This window comes from Pristiophorus japonicus, chromosome 8 (genome assembly GCF_044704955.1).
Source record: "Pristiophorus japonicus isolate sPriJap1 chromosome 8, sPriJap1.hap1, whole genome shotgun sequence".
NCBI lineage: Eukaryota > Metazoa > Chordata > Chondrichthyes > Pristiophoridae > Pristiophorus > Pristiophorus japonicus.
The window spans coordinates 196,700,287-196,719,786 of NC_091984.1; the positions used below are offsets into that span (position 1 = coordinate 196,700,287).

The following is a 19,500-nucleotide window of genomic DNA, read 5'->3' on the forward strand; positions in this document are numbered from 1 at the left end:
TTTTCCTGTTAACCTCCCCCTTACTCTTTGCAATGCTTCCATGATTCAGTAGCAAGAGAGCAAGATATAGTCCCGTATTCAGTATTTTTTCTTTATCCCTCTTTCCCTTTCCCTCCATCCTAAATGGAGTGTCAAACTGCTGCTCCATTTGTCGCATGCAAAAAGACACTTCAAGGGGTGAATAGTTGAATGTCTCTATAGAGACTGGGATTTGAACTCGCTACTTTTTTGCAAAACCGATTTCAGTGATCTTCTGGAATTGTTAAGGTGAATTCAAATTGTGTTGTCCAAGGGTACAGACACTTTACAAGTTTATAATTTTGCACATACAGTTGTAAATCAGAGTTAAAGTCTGAGCTGATTCTTCGGTAAATCAACTCGGACCCTTACTCTGGATTTATGCTTCACACCAATGCTACAGTTCTGGTGTAACTGTACCATAAAAATCTTCAGTGAACAAAAGCTAACTATTTTACATAAAAACATAAGAAATAGAAGCAGGATTAGGCCTTTCGGCCCTTCGAGCCTGCTCTGCCATTTAATATGATCATGCCAGATCTTTTACCTCAACTCCACCTTCCTGCACTATCCCCATATCCCTTGATTCCCTTAGTGTCCAAAAATCTATTGATCTCTTTTTTGAATATACTCAATGACTGAACATCCACAGCCCTCTGAGGTAGAGAATTCCAAGATTCACAACCCCTTGAGTGAAGAAATTTCTCCTCATCTTAGGTCTAAATGGCCGACCCCTTATTCTGAGATTGTGACCCCCTAGTTCTAGACTCCCCAGCCAGGGGAAACATCAATCCCAGCATTTACCCTGTGAACCTCCTTAAGAATTTTCAACATTTCAATGCGATCACACCTCATTCTTCTAATCGCTCGGAAATGCAGGCCAAGTCTACTTAATCTCCCCTCATAGGACAATCCCTTCCTTATCCTACGAATCAGTCTAGTGAACCTTTGTTGCATTTTATCTAAGGCAAGTATATCCTTCCTTGAGTAAGGAGACCAAAACTGTACACCGTACTCCAGGTGTGGTCTCAACAAGGCTCTGTATGATTGCAGTAAGACTTATTTACCCTTGTACTCCAATCCTTTCATAATGAAGGCTAACAAACCATTTGCTTTCCTAATTGCTTGCTGCAGTTGCTTGTTAACTTTATGATTTGTGTACAAGGACATTAGGTCCCTCTGAATACCAAAATTTCCCAGTCTCTCGCCACTTAAAAAATACTCTGCTTTTCTATTTTTCTTAAAGTGGATAACTTCATATTTCTCCACATGTTGGGCCCAAGTTTCCACATGATTTGCGCCTGATTTTTAGGAGCAACTGGTGGAGAACGGACTATCTTCGAAATCGCAATTCTCCACATTTTTTTTTCTGCAGTTCTAGTGAGGTAGAACAGTTCTGCTTTGGAACAGAATTTTTTCTTCAAAAGGGGGCGTGTCCGGCCACTGACGCCTGATTTCAAAGTTTCCACAGTGAAAACGTACTCCAAACTAAAGTAGAATGGAGCAAGTGAAGATTTTTGTAGAACTGAAAAAACCTGTTCTACACATTAAAAAAAATCAGGCGCAGGTTACAAATTAGGCGTCCAGAACGAGGTGGGGGGGGCAGGGGGGTGGGAAGGGAAGTAATTAAATTCTACAATCAATCCTTATTTATACTTCTACAAATATTATACAAATAAATCCAACCTGAATAAACATTTATAAGCAAAGAAAAGATTAAATAAACCATCTTCCTACCTGTGTGAAAGTGCTTCAGCCATCGTTCGTTGCCGCGGGGGGTTGGGAAGCAAACCGCCGTTTGTTGCCGTGGAGGGGAGGGAGGGGAAGGAGATAGCGGTTTGTTGCCGCCGCGGAGGGGAGGGAGGGGGAGGAAACCGCCATTTGTTGCTGTGGAGGGGAGGATAGGGAAGGAGACAGCGGTTTGTTGCCGTGGAGGGGAGGGAGGGGAAGGAGACAGCGGTTTGTTGCTGCGGAGGGGAGGGAGGGGAAGGAGACAGCGGTTTGTTGCCGGGGAGGGGAAGGAGACAGTGAGAAGGGTAGCCTCAGTGCTGATGGCAATGTGCTTTTATTAAAAAATGTTCAAAAATTAAACAGCTACAAAGAACTACAAAAATGGCCGAGTGCCAATGTTTCTTTCACACTGCGCGTGCGCGAACGCTCCAACGCGCACGCGCAGCGTTGCCGGCAGGAAAACAACTAATTTAAATAGTACCCGCCCCCTCCCACTTACAAAATCGGCGCGAGTGTAGGCTCCGCCCCCCTGGGCGCCGCGCCAAACAGACAAGGAGCTGCAAAGCGCTCGAGAATAGCGCGTTTTTTTTCTGCCGCCGTTTTAGGCGCGAAAAACGGGTGCCCAGCTCGGAGGGGCGCCCGTTTTTTATCCTGTGGAAACTTGGGCCCTATATTCCATCTGCTACATTAGATTTCATCTTCCATTTTGACATGGTTCTGCTTGGCTCACTTTGTTTAGTCACAGATATTGTACTGTTGCTTTCCCAAAATATTGAGAGCTTTGAAATCCAAAAGGATAAACATAAGCATTTCTATTTGGTCAATGTAATCATTGCTGAAGTTTAACTGAACTATAAAAACTAGATAAATGAGGCTCACTTGTTGCATGGAGATAGAGAAGCAACTTCACAAAGCATATGCAAGATTTGTTACCACCAGTGGAACTGAGAAATAAAAGTCTACCAAAGCACTAAAAATGGGGTACAGAAAGTTCTGGATTCAAAACCAATTTACCACATCAAGACTAATGGAGATAATTTTTTCACATCAGTAACTTTTGTGCTATTTCATCATCATCATCATAGGCAGTCCCTCGGAATCGAGGAAGACTTGCTTTCACTCCTAAAGTGAGTTCTTTGGTGGCTGAACAGTCCAATACAGGAGCCACAGACCCTGTCACAGGTGGGACAGACATTCGTCTGGGGAAGGCGGGGGGGGGGGGAGGTGGCGAGACTGATTTACCACACGCGCCTTCCGCTGCCTGCGTCTGACCTCTTCACGCTCGCGGCTTGAGATTCGAAGAACTCAACGCCCTCCCAGATGCACTTTCTCCAACTAGGGCGGTTTTCGGCCAGGGACTCCCAGGTGCCCAGGTGTCACTGGTTTATGTCGCACTTCACCAGGGAGGCTTTGAGGATGTCCTTGTAATGTTTCCGCTGCTCACCTTTGGCTCGTTTGCTGTGAAGGAGCTCCGCATAGAGCAATTGCTTAGGGAGTCTCGTGTCTGGCATGCGAACTATGGCCTGCCCAGCGAAACTGATCGAGTGGTCAGTGCTTCAATGCTGGGGATGTTAGCCTGGGTGAGGACACTGATGTTGGTGCGTCTGTCATCCCAGGGGAATTTGCAGGATCTTGCGGAGACATCGTTGATGTTGAGTGGAGACAGGGCTGATGTTGGGTGTAGCATGTAGTTTCCCCCCAATGACCTAGTTTTTATTGGTAGCATATGGGCGATTCCTACAAAATGCACATATATTGCTTTGGAGTTAAGCAATTTGTACATAGAACATTGGAACAGGAGTAGGCCATCAGCCCCTCAAGCCTGTTCTGCCATTCATTGAGATCATGGCTGATTTATATTCGTCTGCCTGCTTTGACTCCATATTCCTTAATACCCTTGGCTAGCAAAAATCTGCCAATCTCATTTAAAATTATTAATTGAGCTAGCATCTACTTTTTGTGGGAGAGGGTTTCACATTTCTGCCACCCTTTGCATGAAGAAATGTTTCCTAACCGCTCATGAATTCCTAGCTCTGATTTTAAGGTTATGTCCCCTTGTCCTAGACACCTCCACCAGCGGAAAAAGTTCCCCTCCAGCTACACTTGCAAAATCCTAAAGCCTCAATCAAATCACCCCAACATTCTATATTCCTAGTAATACAAGTCTAGTTTATGCAATCTTTCCTTGTAATTTAACCCTTGGAGCTCTGATAACATTTGAGTGAATCTGTGCTGCACTCCTTCCAAGGTGGTTATAGCCTTTCTAAGGTACGGTGCTCAGGGTCGTCCAGAAACCAGAAAATGTTCCGAAATCCGGACTCTTCCTGCCTCCGGCCTGACCTCTGGCTGGACCAGCCGACCGCCCCGACCTCCAGTGGCCCGACTGATTCTCTCCACCGCCGCCCCCCCCTTTCTGCCTCGGCCTGACCGACCCCTCTCGGCCTCCGGCGACCTGACCCTACCTACCTCGGCCCAGGCAAAGACGTTCCGAAATCCTAAATACCTGGAACGGCCTCAGTCCTGAGGTTTCTGGATTTTGGATGTCACACTGTACTTACTATGCCACCAATGTTTGGGTCATTGGCAAACTTGGATATATTGCTCTCTATTGTGTTATCTAAGTCATTAATAAATACAGTGAATAGTTGAGGCCCCAGCGCAGATCCTTGTGGGACACAACTAGTCACTTCCTTGTACATTTAAAAAAATATATATATTTTAAATTTATTAATTAATAGATGTGGGCATTGCTGGCATCGCCAACATTTAGGGCCCCAAGTTTCCACATGATTTGCTCCTGATTTTTAGGAGCAACTGGTGGAGAACGGAGTATCTTAGAAATCACAATTCTCCACATTTAAGTTTTCTGCAGTTCTAGTCAGGTAGAACAGTTTCACTTTGGAACAGAATTTTTTTTTCAAAAGGGGGCGTGTCCGGCCACTGACGTCTGATTTGAAAGTTTCCACAGTGAAAACGTACTCCAAAATAACTTAGAATGGAGCAAGTGAAGATTTTTGTAGGCTTGAAAAAACCTTGCCTACACATTAAAAAATCAGGCGCAGGTTACAAATTAGGCGTCGGGAACGAGGCGGGGGGGGGGGGCGGAAGGGAAGTAATTAAATTCTACAATAAATCCTTAGTTATACTTATACAAATATTATACAAATAAATCCAACCTGAATAAAAATTTATAAGCAAAGAAAAGATTAAATAAACCATGTTCCTACCTGTGTGAAAGTGCTTCAGGCAGGCCTTTCAGGCAGCGGTTTGCCGTCGAGTCCGACCGACGGCAGGAGGAGGGAGGGAGAAAGCTGCAGGAAGCCTCATTACTTGAGGCAGCCGTTTGCCGTCGGGCCCGACGGACGGCAGGGGGAGAAAGCTGCAAGAAGCCTCAGTGCTGATCATGGAAGGGCAATGTGGTTTTACTAAAAAATTTTAAAAATTGAACAGCTACAAAGAATTTGAATAGTCTCAAACAAGTGCATGTGTCCCGTTTATCACAGTCTATCTTTAATTACAGAATGCACTCTCTCACCCTCACACACAGAAATATCAAGAAAATTAAAATACAAGCCTTTGCAAGGGTTCAATAAACAAATTTTCACTTTTTCTGCAGCACTTTTTAAAATGGCCGAGTGACAATGTTTCCTTCAGACTGCGCGTGCGCGAACGCTCCAACGCGCACGCGCAGGGTTGCCGGCACGAAAAAAACTCATTTAAATTGTACCCGCCCCCTCCTACTTACAAAATCGGCGCGAGTGGTAGGCTCCGCCCCCTGTGCGCCGCGCCAAGCAGCCATCGAGCTGCAAAGCGCTCAAGAATAGCGCGTTTTCTTTTCAGGCGCCGTTTTCGGCGCGAAAAACGGGCGCCCAGCTCGGAGGGGCGCCTGTTTTGCCGCGTGTGGAAACTTGGGGCCTTAATGTCCATTCCTCGTTGCCATTGAAAAGGTCGTGGTGAGCCGTTTTCTTGAACCGCTGCAGTCGATGCGGTGAAGGTACTCCCACAGTAGGGAGTTTCAGGATTTTGATGACAAAACGTCCAAGTCAAGATGGTGTGAGATTTGGAGGGGAACTTGCAGATGGTGGTGTTCCCATACCCATTATCACTACTTTCGGTCTTCTACCACCTGACAGGTCAATAATTTGCCTTCAATTCCATGAGCTTTAATTTTAGCTAACAGACTCTTCTGTGAAACCTTATTGAATGCCTTCTGGAAGTCCATATAAACAACATCCAGACATTTCCCCGTCTCCTCCTTCTGTTGCTTCCTCAAAAAATTCAATTAGGTTCGTTAGACATGGCCTACCCTTTACAAATCCATGTTTGCTCTCGAATCGGCTAACATTTTTCAAAGTACTCAGTCACCCTGTCCTTAGTTATAGATTCCAATAACTTCCCTGCAATAGGTGTTAGACTAACAGGTCTATAATTTCCTGGTGTCTCTCTCATCGCATAATATTCAGTAAATCTGGAAAAACAAGTTACTGATAAATAGTCTTACAGCTAAATTGGGCTGACTTAAGTATTTTGTTATATATTTTGGGTTTGACTGTTAATAATTGGTGAATTTGTCACCATTCTCCATTTCCTCCCGAAACCTCTCAGCTTCTCCATTCATTCGAAGCTCACATCCTCCGTTTCTCCTCGACCATGTTTGTTACGGGTGTTCCTGGAAAGTCTGGCTATTGTGACATCAACAGGAACTATCTGGCCTGGGACAGAAAGCTGCAGCTACAGATCCATTGATCCCTTGGCTAGACCCAGCCCTACTCCTTCGCTGCCCAGGTGTAGTGGCCAGTTTCTGTTACACTGCCCATGTTGTAGCAGCGCATGGGCATCAGTCCTCATCTCTGTCCTGCTGCATGTTTAATGGATACAAATTCAGTCAAGGTATAAGACAGACTTTAGACTCGGATAAAGACTTTTGTTTTGTTTGCATAAAAACATGCCACCTGTTATGTTCTTATGTGATGACATTCACAAAAGAGGATTAATGATATTGCTTAATAAAGTTGAACTAATTATCAGCATTGGATCATTAGAAAATTTGATGGCCAGTGCAAGCTATAAGTTTATGCAGGTAAAGGGAAAAAGGTAATGTTCTTCAATTTAAAATTAAATTTGACTAGAATGAATAAACTGTTCTGGTACTTTAATAATCACTGCATACCGAAGACATTGTTCTCTTCTCCGGAAACTGTTTTGAACAGATATGCAATCCGCTTTTACAGATATATATTCTACTAGTTTAATTTTTCTTTGATCTTTTGAAGGAAGGAAAAGGCAGTGTTGCAGTCCGCATGGCCCTGGGTGAGACACAGATTGTACAAGAGACCAGGCAGTTCTTGGTTGATAATGGAGTTAGCTTGGACTCCTTCAGTCAGGTAAGATAATCCAAATGAATACAGCTGACACTTCAGACAAGTGTTAATAACTTTGTTGATTAATGCATTAAACAGAAACAGTAATGTATTTTTTGCACTGTTGCTGAAGCATGCGGTAATTAATCTCTTGTCCAGCAGCTCGAACATGTTTTCCATCAAACATGGTTGCTGAAAAAGAGTAACAAAAAATTACAAGCAGTTCACTATTTAACAATCATTTTCTATTTTGTAGAAATAAATGATCAATTTTTTTGTCGACAGGATGTGGATTATAAATACAGAGAATGAGTTGACCCTTTGAGAAAGTTTTTTTGTATTTATTCCTTGTTTGCAAAATGAATACAAAGTATTTTAATTTATCGGTGTATTTTTTTTCCTGTTAGATGTTACTCCCTAGTGCGAAATTGAACTTTGCCACAGGAAAATAAATATTCGAAATGAAAACCACAATGACATTTTGAATTATTTATGGTCTCTACAGGGATTAACATTTTGGGTTTACAAATAGGAACGAGAACAGAATGAAGAGATGATAAGTTTGTATAACAACAACAACTTGTATTGATATAGCACAATTAGCGGAATGAAATGTCCCACGGCCCTTAACAAGGTAAAGGTTTAGACAACAGTATTATATTCAGTTTTGGGTGCCCTATCATTGCATTAACATTAAAGCTAATACAATGTAGATTCACCAGAATAAAATTGACATTGAGAAACTATAGTTATGAAGAAATACTTGAGAAACTGAGATTACTTCCACAGCAGAGAAGGCTAGGAGGATATTTACTTTAGTTTTTTAAATTATGAAGGGTTTTGATCAAGTAAATAGAAAAAGACTATTTCCTCTGTTTGGGGAGTCAATGACCAGCAATCATCGGTGTAAAGTCAGTAGGGGAAGAGGTTAGGAGAAATGTTTTTACTCGAGAGTTGTTACGGGCATGGAATGCTTTGCCACAGGAGTGTTTGAGGAAGAGTGTGTTTGAAGATCAGGCCCTCAAATCTGGCACCAAGCTTATAGTCTACGGGGCTGTAGTGATACCCGCCCTCCTGTATGGCTGAGACGTGGACCATGTACAGTAGACACCTCAGATCGCTGGAGAAATACCACCAACGATCCGCAAGATCCTGCAAACCCCCGGGGAGGTCAGACGCACCAATGTTAGTACCCTCGATCAAGTCAACATCCCCAGCATCGAAACACTGACCGCACGCAACCAGCTCCGTTGGGTGGGCCACATTGTTCGCATGCCTGACACAAGACTCCCAAAGCAAGCGCTCTACTCAGAACTCCTACACGGCAAGCGAGCCCCAAATGAGCAGAGGAAACGTTTCAAGGACACCCTCAAAGCCTCCTTGATAAAATGCAACATCCCCACCATCACCGGGAATCCCTGGCCAAAGACCGCACTAAGTGGAGGAAGAGCATCCGCGAGGGCGCTGAGCACCTCGAGTCTCATTGCGAGAGCATGCAGAAAGCAAGTGCAGGCAGCGGAAGGAGCGTACGGCAAACTAGACTCCCAACCTACCTTTTCCTTCAACGACTGTCTGTCCCACCTGTGACCGAGACTGTAATTCCCGTGTTGGACTGTTCAGTCACCTAAGAACTCACTTTTAGAGTGGAAGCAAGTCTTCCTCGATTTTGAGGGACTGCCTATGATGGATGATGAGGCAGACACTATTTTGTCTATTGAAGGCAAGTGTAGGTAAACATTTGAACCAGTGGAAGATACTAGGCTACGAGGTGAGAGTAGGATTAAGTTTAGAATGTTCTGGCAAAAACCAACACGGCCTTGCTCGGTCAAATGGTCGCATTCTGGGGTCTATTAAATAGAATATTCTGCACTCTTATTAGATCGTGAAGTATCAATTTGAAGCCGCTAGATGTCAGCAGTGGGCATATATTACAAAGAGGATCAGAGGCGAGTGAGGCATAGGAGTTCCAATGTAGCCACTATAGGTTTTCACCTGATTTCCCCATATGGTGTGTGCCAAATTTGGTGGAGCACAGTGAGAATCATTCAAATCCACACAGGCGTGTGAACCCAGCTCTGTGTGGAATGGCTACATGCCAAGAAGAGAACAATTGCATAAATTGCACCTTTTCCCGTTTAAAAAAAAAAAAAAATAATAATAAAAAATTGTCTACACATACTCGATCTGTAAACCCAGGATGCCCCATTAACAAACTTGAGTGTCAACTCGTCCAGTGTGTCAATCTTGCCCAGACTATGTTGAAAAATCTGTTTGGTGCTTTACTTTCTAAAGACACTGAATTAAAGGAGGTTACCAAAGGAAGAATATTTTAGTTTCTTGAGGTTTTAAAATAATTTCTACCTATAATTTAATAATTGATTTCACTTTTTGGGTGTGCAAGGTGTTGCATGTGATGTATATAGATTTGGTTAATGATGAGTGTTTGACCTGTCCTGCATATCTCTCAAAAACAACACTTCCGGCAGCTGGTGAAGATGGAAGTAAACTCCTCAAAATCTTGTAGTAGAAATTTACGAAATGCATCAAGGTGCTAAATAAAATACTGAGAACTATAACAAGTTTTAAAAACAAATTTCTCCATTTCACTTTCTGTACTAAAATGCCTGTGCTGATGTGGGGAAGTGTTCGTATTTCCATATACATGGCCCTGCAATTGCGGTCGGTGGCGTAGCTAAGGAGTACGCCACTGGCCTCCGAAAGAAATCCGCATTATCTGGTGTGATGAGGCCTGCTTCAAAAACTTGCAATGTTTCGCTGCGGAGTTGAGCACAGAGTAGTGGCCCATGGATTCCGGGACGCACCATGTGTGTAAGCGTACTTGGGATCATGTGGGGCGATGCTCCAATCAGTAAACAGAAATCTCTAATGCCCATTCATGATTTTTTTTTTTGTTTCATTCAACCCGGTAAATTAATAAATAAATCAGTGTCTCATGCTTGTTAGAGTTGTGTTTGGATTAGGTGGATAGAGATGTTTATTTAGAAGATTTTTTTTTTAAATTGAGACTGGTGTATATTTCAAGCTGCTCCATATCCCCCTCCCCTTGGGCCCAAGTTTCCACATGATTTGCGCCTGATTTTTAGGAGCAACTGGTGGAGAACGGACTATCTTAGAAATCACAATTCTCCACATTTTTTTTTCTGCAGTTCTAGTCAGCTAGAACAGTTTTAATTTGGAACAGAATTTTTTCTTCAAAAGGGGCGTGTCCGGCCACTGACTCCTGATTTCAAAGTTTCCACAGTGAAAACGTACTCCAAACTAACTTAGAATGGAGCAAGTGAAGGTTTTTGTAGAACTGAAAAAACCTGTTCTACACATTAAAAAATCAGGCGCAGGTTACAAATTAGGCGTCCAGAACGAGGTGGGGGGGGCAGGGGGGTGGGAAGGGAAGTCATTAAATTCTACAATCAATCCTTATTTATACTTCTACAAATATTATACAAATAAATCCAACCTGAATAAACATTTATAAGCAAAGAAAAGATTAAATAAACCATCTTCCTACCTGTGTGAAAGTGCTTCAGCCAGCCTCACAAGTTCGTTCGTTCGTTCCCAACGGCAGGGGGGGGGGAGGAAGCCGTTCCCGACGGCGGGCGGGTGGGAGTGCGGGCCCGATTGACCGAACGCAGCGGGGGGTGGGGGGGGGGGGAGGAAGCCGTTCCAGACGGCGGGAGTGCATGCCCGATTGACCGAACGCAGCGGGGGTGGGGGGGGGAGAAGCCATTCCAGACGGCGGGCAGGAAGGAGACAGTGAGAAGGCTTCTTGCAGCCTTCTCAGTGCTGATGGCAATGTGCTTTTATTAAAAAATGTTCAAAAATTAAACAGCTACAAAGAACTACAAAAATGGCTGAGTGCCAATGTTTCCTTCACACTGCGCGTGCGCGAACGCTCCAACGCGCACACGCAGGGTTGCCGGCAGGAAAAAAACTAATTAAAATGGTAACCGCCCCCTCTCACTTACAAAATCGGCGCGAGTGGTAGGCTCCTCCCCCTGCACGCCGCGCCAGGCAGACATGGAGCTGCAAGGCGCTCGAGAATAGCGCGGTTTTTTTTTAGGCGCGAAAAACGGGCGCCCAGCTCGGTGGGGCGCCCATTTTTTATTGTGTGGAAACTTGGGCCCCTTATGTTGTGCAAACAGGCTCCTGCGCCTGTTTGCACCAGCCATAAAATGTTACTGTGTAATTGCTGGGCAATTAGCCCAGCTTGGTACCAGCAATAAAGATTTCACAGTCTTGAGTGGATGATCTGCCCAGTCAGAATTTGAAAGATTGCAAGTTCGGGAATCAGTGCATAAACTTATTGTCCATTTCAAAGGCGGTATGACCGCTTACTCAGAGTTATACCGACTGCAAAGTCTGCCCCTATATGTATCTAATTAGAGGGGGAAATGAGAAGAATTTCTTTTGACACACTGTTGTTATGATCTGGAATGCACTACCTGACAGGTGGAAGCAGATTCAGTAGTAACTTTCAAAAGGGAATTCGATATATGCTTGAAAAGGAGAAATTTGCAGGGCTATAAGGAAAGAGCAGGGGAGTGGGACGAATTGGATAACCAAGAGTCAGCGCGGAAATGATGGGTCAAATTGGCCTGCTTTTGTGCTGTATGATTCTGTGTGTAATTGTGGTAATGCAAGCCACATTTTTAAATTAAGTTATGTGCAATATTTTCTTTGCCTATGATATTTATATGTATATTTAATCTTTTTGTAGGCTTCTGGGCAGAGAAGTAAAACAGTTGTCCTTGTAAAGAATATTCCTGCAGGAATCCAAATCGATGAATTGAAGAAAGTATTTGAGAAATACGGAGACCTTGGACGTGTTTTGCTTCCTTCAGCTGGCATAACTGCCATTGTGGAATTCCTAGAACCTACAGAGGCCAAACAAGCATTTACAAAGCTTGCATATTCCAAGGTATATTCCATACAAGGACCATTATGAATACAGATTTGTTTTTGTCATTGATTTTAAAGCTTCGGTGCAAGACAGAGGCTTTCAGGCTCTGAGCATCATTTTCGAGTCAAATAGTCACCAACAAGAGCCAGGTTAGAGAAGTGAACCCCAAATGGAGTTGCAGATCCAAATTTACAGCTTTGAAATTTAGAGACTTTGTTCTATTCCTACATTATGATTGAAATTGTAGAGTATTCTTCTAAAAGTAATGGATCAAGAGAGAAACTGACTTGTATTCTGTGCCTTCAGTTTAAATTACCCTGGTCGCTGTAATGTGCTTTATTAATTGTGGGCACTGAGCTGCTGATGGACAACAAACAGCACATGTACTGTGAACACAAGATTTTTCTTGTTTATGACATTGCTTTACACTGACTTACTCAAACATAATTCATTGGTAATAATTACATCTGAGCAACTTTATTTTCCATTCTCTCTCTTCAGACAAAGTTGCCATTAGTCAGCAGAAATGCATTCCAGATGGTGACCGTAACAAGAATAAAAATGCAATGAGAATTTTTGCATTTTCCATCAAACAGCTAAGGAAGGAAGTTTTGTTAAACTCCGTTATAAGAACATAAGAATTAGAAGCAGGAGGTGGTAGGTCTTTCGGCCCCTCGAGCCTGCTCCGCCATTCGATAAGATCATGGCTGATCTTCTACCTCAACTCCACTTTCCTGCACTATCCCCATAGCCCTTGATTCCCTTATCATTCAAAATTCTGTCTATCTCCATCTTAAATATATTAAAGGACCCAGCCTCCACAGCTCTCTGGGGTAGAGAATTCCAAAAATTTACGACCCTCTGAAAAAATAAATTCCTCCTCATTTCTATTTTAAATGGGCGACCCCCTAGTTCTAGATTGCCCCATGAGGGTAAGCATCCTCTCAATATCTACCCTGTCGAACATCCTCAGAATCTTATATGTTTCAATAAGATCACCTCTCATTCTTCTAAACTCCAATGCATATAGGCCCAACCTTTCTTCAAATGACAACCCCTTCATCTCAGGAATCAACCTCGTGAACCTTCTCTGAACTGCCTCTAATGCAAGTATATCCTTCCTTAAATAAGGAGACCAAAACTATACGCATTACTCCAGGTTTGGTCTTGCCAATGCCCTGTACAGTTGGAGCAGGCCTTCCCTACTTTTATACTCCATCCCCCTTGCAATAAAAGCCAACATTCCATTTACCTTCCTGATTACTTGCTATACCTGCATGTTAACTTTTTGCGTTTCTTGTACAAGAACCCCCCACCCCCCCAGATCCCTCTGTACTGTAACATTTTGTAATCGCTTTCCATTTAAATAATAAATTGCTTTTTTATTATTCCTACCAAAGTGGATAACCTCACATTTTCCCACATTATAGTCCATCTGCCAAATTTTTGCCCATTCACTGAGTCAATCTATAAACCCCTTGTAGATTCTTTGCGTCTTCCTCACAACTTGCTTTCCCACCTATCTTTGTTTCATCAGCAAATTTGGTTACGTTACACTTGCTCCCTTCATCCAAGGCATTATATAAAATGTAAATAGTTGAGGCCCCGACATTGATCCCTGTGGCACCCCACTAGCTACAATTTGCCAACCTGAAAATGACCCATTTATCCCAACTCCCTGTTTTCTGTTAGTTAGTCAATCCTCTATCCATGCTAATATATTACCCCCAACCCCGTGAGTTCTTATCTTGTGCAGTAACCTTTTATGAGGCACCTTATTGAATGCTTTCTGGAAATCCAATTACACATCTACTGACTCTCCTTTATCCACTCTGCTTATTACATCCTCAAAGAACTCCAGCAAATTTGTCAAACATGATTTCCCTTTCGTAAAACCATGCTTGACTGCATTATGATTTTCTAAATGTCCTGCAACTATTTCCTTAATGATGGACGCCAGCATTTTCCTAATGACTAAGTGGCCTATAGTTTCCTGCTTTGTGTCTTCCTTCTTTCTTAAATAAGGGTGTTAGATTTGAGGTTTTCCAGTCTGCTGGGATCTCTCCAGAATTCAGGGAATTTTGGTAGATGTATCTATCTCTACAGCCACTTCTTTTAAGACCCGAGGATGCAGGCCATCAGGTCCAGGGAACTTGTCCACTTTTAGTCCCATTAGTTTGCTTAGAACTTCATCTCTAGTGATAGTGATTGTTTTAAGTCATTTCCCGCCTCCCCCCCCCCCCCCCCCCTCCAATAGATCGTTGATTATCAATTATTGGGATGTTTTTAGGGTCTTCTAGCGTGAAGACTGATACAAAATATTTGGTTAAAGTCTCTGCCATTTCCTTGTTTCCCATTATTAATTCTCCAGTCTCATCCTTTAAGGGACCAACATTTACTTTAGCGACTCACTTCCTTTTTATATACCTGCAGAAGCTCTTGCAGTCTGTTTTTATATTTCTTGCTAGTTTACTCTCGTATGCCATCTTCTCTGTCTTTATCATTTTTTTAGTCGTTCTTTGCTGGTTTCTAAAAATTTCCCAATCTTCTGGCCTCCCACTGTTCTTCGCAACATATGCCTTTGTTTTCAATTTGATACCATTCTTTACTTCCTTAATTAGCCAGGGATGATTCATCCTTCTCTTAGCAAAGATTTATTCTAGTGAGAAAAAAAGACTGAGAGTTATGAAATATCTCCTTAAATGTTTGCTTTTCTACAGTCTTGCCCTTTATATTTTCCTAGTCCACTTTAACCAACTCTGCCTTCGTAACTTTGTAATTACCTTTATTTAAGTTCAGGACACTAGTTTGAGACTTAGCTTTCTCACCTTCAAACTGAATTTGAAATTCTACCATGCTATGATCACACTTCCCAAGAGGATCCTTCATAACAAGATCATTAATTAATCCAGACTCGTTACACATTACCAGATCTAAAATAGTCTGCTCCCTGGTTGGTTCCACAACGTATTGTTCCAAGAAACCATCCCGCATGCACACTATGAATTCTTCCTCAAGACTACATTTGCCAATTTGATTTGTCCAATCAATATGAAGATTAAAATCGCCCGTGATTATTGTTGTACCTTTCTTACAGGCCTCCATTATTTCTTGATTTATACTCTGTGCTACAGTGTGGCTAATGTTTGGGGACCTGTAGACCACTTCCACCAGTGACTTTTTTCCCTTATTATTTCTTATTTCCAGCCAAATTGATTCTACATCTTGATCTTCTGAGCCAATATACTTTCTCACTACTGCACTGATCTCATATTTTATTAACAGAACTATCCCACCTCCTTTTCCTTTCTGCCTCTCCTTAACAAAATGGCAAATACCCCTGAATATGTAGTTCCCAGCCTTGGTCACCTTGAACCATGTCTCTGTAATGGTAATCAGATCATACCCATTTATTTCTATTTGTGCCATCAACTCATTTATCTTGTTACGAATGCTTCGTGCGTTCAGATATAGAGCTTTTAATTTTGTGTTAAGTGAATTCGAAAATCTATCGATCTCTGTTTGAATATACTCAATGATTGAGCATCCACAGTCCTCAGATAGAAAATTCCAAAGATTCATCATCCTCTTGAGTAAAGAAATTTCTCCTCATCTCCGTCCTAAATGGCTGATTCCATATTTTGAGACTGTGACCCTTGGCTCTAGACTCCCCAGCCAGGGGAAACAACCTCCCTGCATCTACCCTGTCAAGCCCTCTAAGAATGTTGTATGTCTCAATGAGATCACCTCTCATTCTTCTAAACGCTAGAAAATATAGGCCTAGTGTACTCAATCTCTCCTCAAAGGACAATTTACCACCCCCCCGCCTCAAATCCCATCCCAGGAATCAGTCTGGTAAATGTTCATTGCACTCCCTCGAGGATATCCTTCCTTGGGTAAGGAGACCAAAACTGTGCACATTACTCCAGGTGTGATCTCACCATGGCCCTATATAATTGCAGTAAGACACCTTTACTCGTATACTCACATCCTCTTATAATAAAGGCCAACATACAATTTGCTTTCTTAATTGCTTGCTGTACCTGCATGTTAACTTTCAATGATTTGTGTACAAGAACATCCAGGCCTCTCTGAACACCAACATTTCCCAGTCTCTCTGTTTAAAAAAAAATACTCAATTTTTCTATTTTTTTCTATCAAAGTGAATAACTTCACATCTCTCCACATTATATTCCATTTGCCATGTTCTTGCCCACTCACTTAGCCTATATCCCCTTGAAGTTTCTTTGCATCCTCCTCACAACTTACATTCCTACTTCATCAGCATACTTGGTTATATTAAATTTGGGCCCCTCATCCAAATCATTAATATAGATTGTGAATAGCTGAGGCTCAAGAACTGATCCTTGTGGTACCCCACTAGTTACAGCCTGCCAACCTGAAAATGATCCGTTTATTCCTACTCTCTGTTTTCTGTCCATTAACCAATCCTCAATCCTTTAACCCCAATCCCATGAGCCCTAATTTTGTTTAATAACCTCTTGTGTGGCACCTTATCGAATGCCTTCTGAAAATCCAAATATACCACGTCCACTGGTTCCCCTTATCCATTCTGACAATTGCAACTTCAAGAAACTCAGATTTGTCAAATATGATTTCCCTTTCATAAATCCGTGTTGATTCTGCCCAATCCTCTTATTAATTTCTAAGTGCCCTGTTACCATGTCGTTCTTAATAGATTTTAGCATTTTCCCTACTACTCATGTCCGGCTAACTGGTCTGTAGTTCCCTGTTTTCTCTCTCCCTCCTTTCTTAAATAGCAGGGTTACATTTGCTACCTTCCAATCCTTGGGAACCTTTCTAGAATCTATGGAATTTTAGAAGATCAAAACCAATGCATCCAGTATCTCTATAGCCACCTCTTTCAAAACCCTAGAATGTAGGCCAACTGGTCTAGGTGATTTATTGGCTTTCAGTCCCATTAACCTCTGCAGTACAATTTTTTTTTACCAATGCTAATTTCTTTCAGTTCCTCATTCTCGCGAGACCCTTGGTTCTCCACTATTTCTGGGAGATATTTTGCGTCTTCTTCCGTGAAGACAGACACAAAGTATTTATTTAAGTTCTCTGACATTTTTTATTCCCCATTATAATTTCTCCTGTTTCAGCCAGTAAGAGCAGTAAGAGATCCACATTTTTTTTCCTTTTTATACACCTATAGAAGCTTTTACAGTCTGTTTTTATGTTTCTCGCTAGTTTACTCTCATTCTATTTTCCCTTTTGTTTTAGCAATTTTGTGGTCCTCCTTTGCAGAATTCTAAAATCCTCCCAATCCTCAGGCTTACTGCTCTTTTTGGCAACATCTTCCTTTGATCTAATACTATCTGTAACTTCTCTTGTTAACCACGGTTTGACCACTTTTCCTGTGGAGTTTATCTGCCTTATAGGAATGTATATTTGTTGTAAATAATGTATTAATTATTTAAATGCTAGCCATTGCTCGACTGCCGTCATACCTTTTGATGTAGTTTCCCAATCTACCTTCGCCAACTTGCTTTGTTTAGATTTAAGACCCTAGTTTCAGATTTAACTAAATCACTTTCAAACTTAATATAAAATTATATTATCTTTTGGTCACTTCCCTAAGGGCCTCTTTTCTACAAGGTTATTAATTAACCCTATCTCATTGCAAAATACTGGATTCCTATCTCATTGCACAATACTGGATCTAAAATAGCCTGCTCCCTAATTGGTTCCTCTTCATTCTGATCTCGAAAACTATCTTGTATGCATTCCATGAATTCGTCCCCCACATTATTACTGTAAATTTGGTTTGCCCAGTCTATATGTAGATTAAAGTCCCCCATGATTACTGTATTACCCTTGTTACAAGCGCCTCTAATTTCCTGATTTATACTCTGCCCTATATGACAATACTGTTTGGGGGCCGATAAAACTCACACCAATGTTTTCTGCCCCTTGCTGTTTCTCTTCTCCACCCAAACTGATTCTACTACTTGATTTTCGGAGCTAGGATCCTTTCTCTCTACTGTCTTTATCAGATCAGATCAGCCACGATCTTATCGAATGGCGGAGCAGGCTCGAGGGGCCAAATGGCCGCCTACTGCTCCTATTTCTTATGTTCTTATGTTTATCGGTATCAACTATATATCTTGGTTACGGGGAGATGCAAAATGGAACAATGAACACGCTGAAACTTACTTTTCTGCTGTCTTGATGCCATTGTTTGCCACATGAAAATTTCTAAATGAAATCATAATACGGTATTTTCAAAAGGTCTTCGATAAAGTAAGCTTGTGACGAAGCTTAAGGCATGTGGGATCAGGACAAATAGCTGAATGGATAACAAATTGGCTTTAAAAAAAAAAGCAGAGAATAGGAGTAAAGGGTAGATATTCAGATTGGAAGAAGTTAGAAAACGGCGTTCCACAAGGATCAATGCTAGGACAACTGTTATTCATAATTTACATTAATAATTTTGACTTGGGAACAAGTAACTCCATATCAAAATTTGCAGATTATACCAAGCCAACATAATACAAGAAGACATTAGAAAATTTGCAAACTAGTCAGTTAACTGGCAAATGAACTTTAACATGGATAAATATGAGGTATTGCACTTTGGTAGGAAAAATAGAAACATCACCTGTACCTTAGAAAATAAGAATGTGAATGAGGTAGAAGAGCAAAGGGATCTGGGGATACAGGTGAACTTGGAGCTTATAGCTATCAGGAAAGATTGAACAGGTTGGGGCTTTTTTTTTCTTTAGAAAAGAGAAGACACACATGACCTCATAGAGCTCTTCAAAATTATGAATGGGTTCGATAGGGTAGATGTGAAGAGAATGTTTCCACTTGTGGGAAAATCCAAAACTAGGGGCCATAAATACAAGATAGTTACCAATAAATCCAATTGGGAAAGACGGTGACATTTATTTACTCAGAGTGGTTAGAATGTGGAACTCGCTACCACAGGAACTGGCTGAGACAAAAAGCTTGGATGCTTTCAAAAAGAAACTAGATGAGTGCATGAGAGAAAAGGGAATAGAAAGATATGCTGAAAGGCTGAGATGAGGCAGCTGGAATGAGAGCTGACTCATGGGGAGTATAAACACCAGCACAGACTAGTTTGGTCAAATAGTCTGTTTGTGTGATGTATATTCTATCTATTTCTATTTTAAGTAATTCCACGTGTTATTCAAATTCTTATTCTACATTTCAACACAGCAGATTCTTTACTGGATATACAGGATTTTAAGATTTGCAGTTAAGAGCTGCAATCTGCATTGTATTTCCCATGAGAGGAAAGACCTATGTATGAGCCATTCATATTTACAGTTGCACTTGCTAGCAGAAGAATTACAAGTTCCTTTCCATCATTTATAACACACTTATGGTTGACATATGACAAGAAAATTGCATGCTACTATGGCATGTAAGCCTGTTTTCCACATTCTTAAAATATACTGGAGTGATTTTACATACTTGGGA

The 19,500-nt window shown here is 41.7% G+C and overlaps 1 protein-coding gene across 4 annotated transcripts in view; it reads left to right on the plus strand.

Moving 5' to 3' along the window:
• rbm19 (RNA binding motif protein 19) overlaps positions 1 to 19,500 on the plus strand; it is a 373,516-nt gene that overhangs the window by 30,522 nt on the left and 323,494 nt on the right. For all 4 annotated transcript variants that reach the window (XM_070887715.1, XM_070887718.1, XM_070887717.1 and 1 more), the window contains exons 14-15: positions 7,023 to 7,133; positions 11,845 to 12,045. In XM_070887715.1, coding sequence (XP_070743816.1) covers positions 7,023 to 7,133; positions 11,845 to 12,045 — 312 coding nt within the window. The remainder of the gene's footprint in view (positions 1 to 7,022; positions 7,134 to 11,844; positions 12,046 to 19,500) is intronic.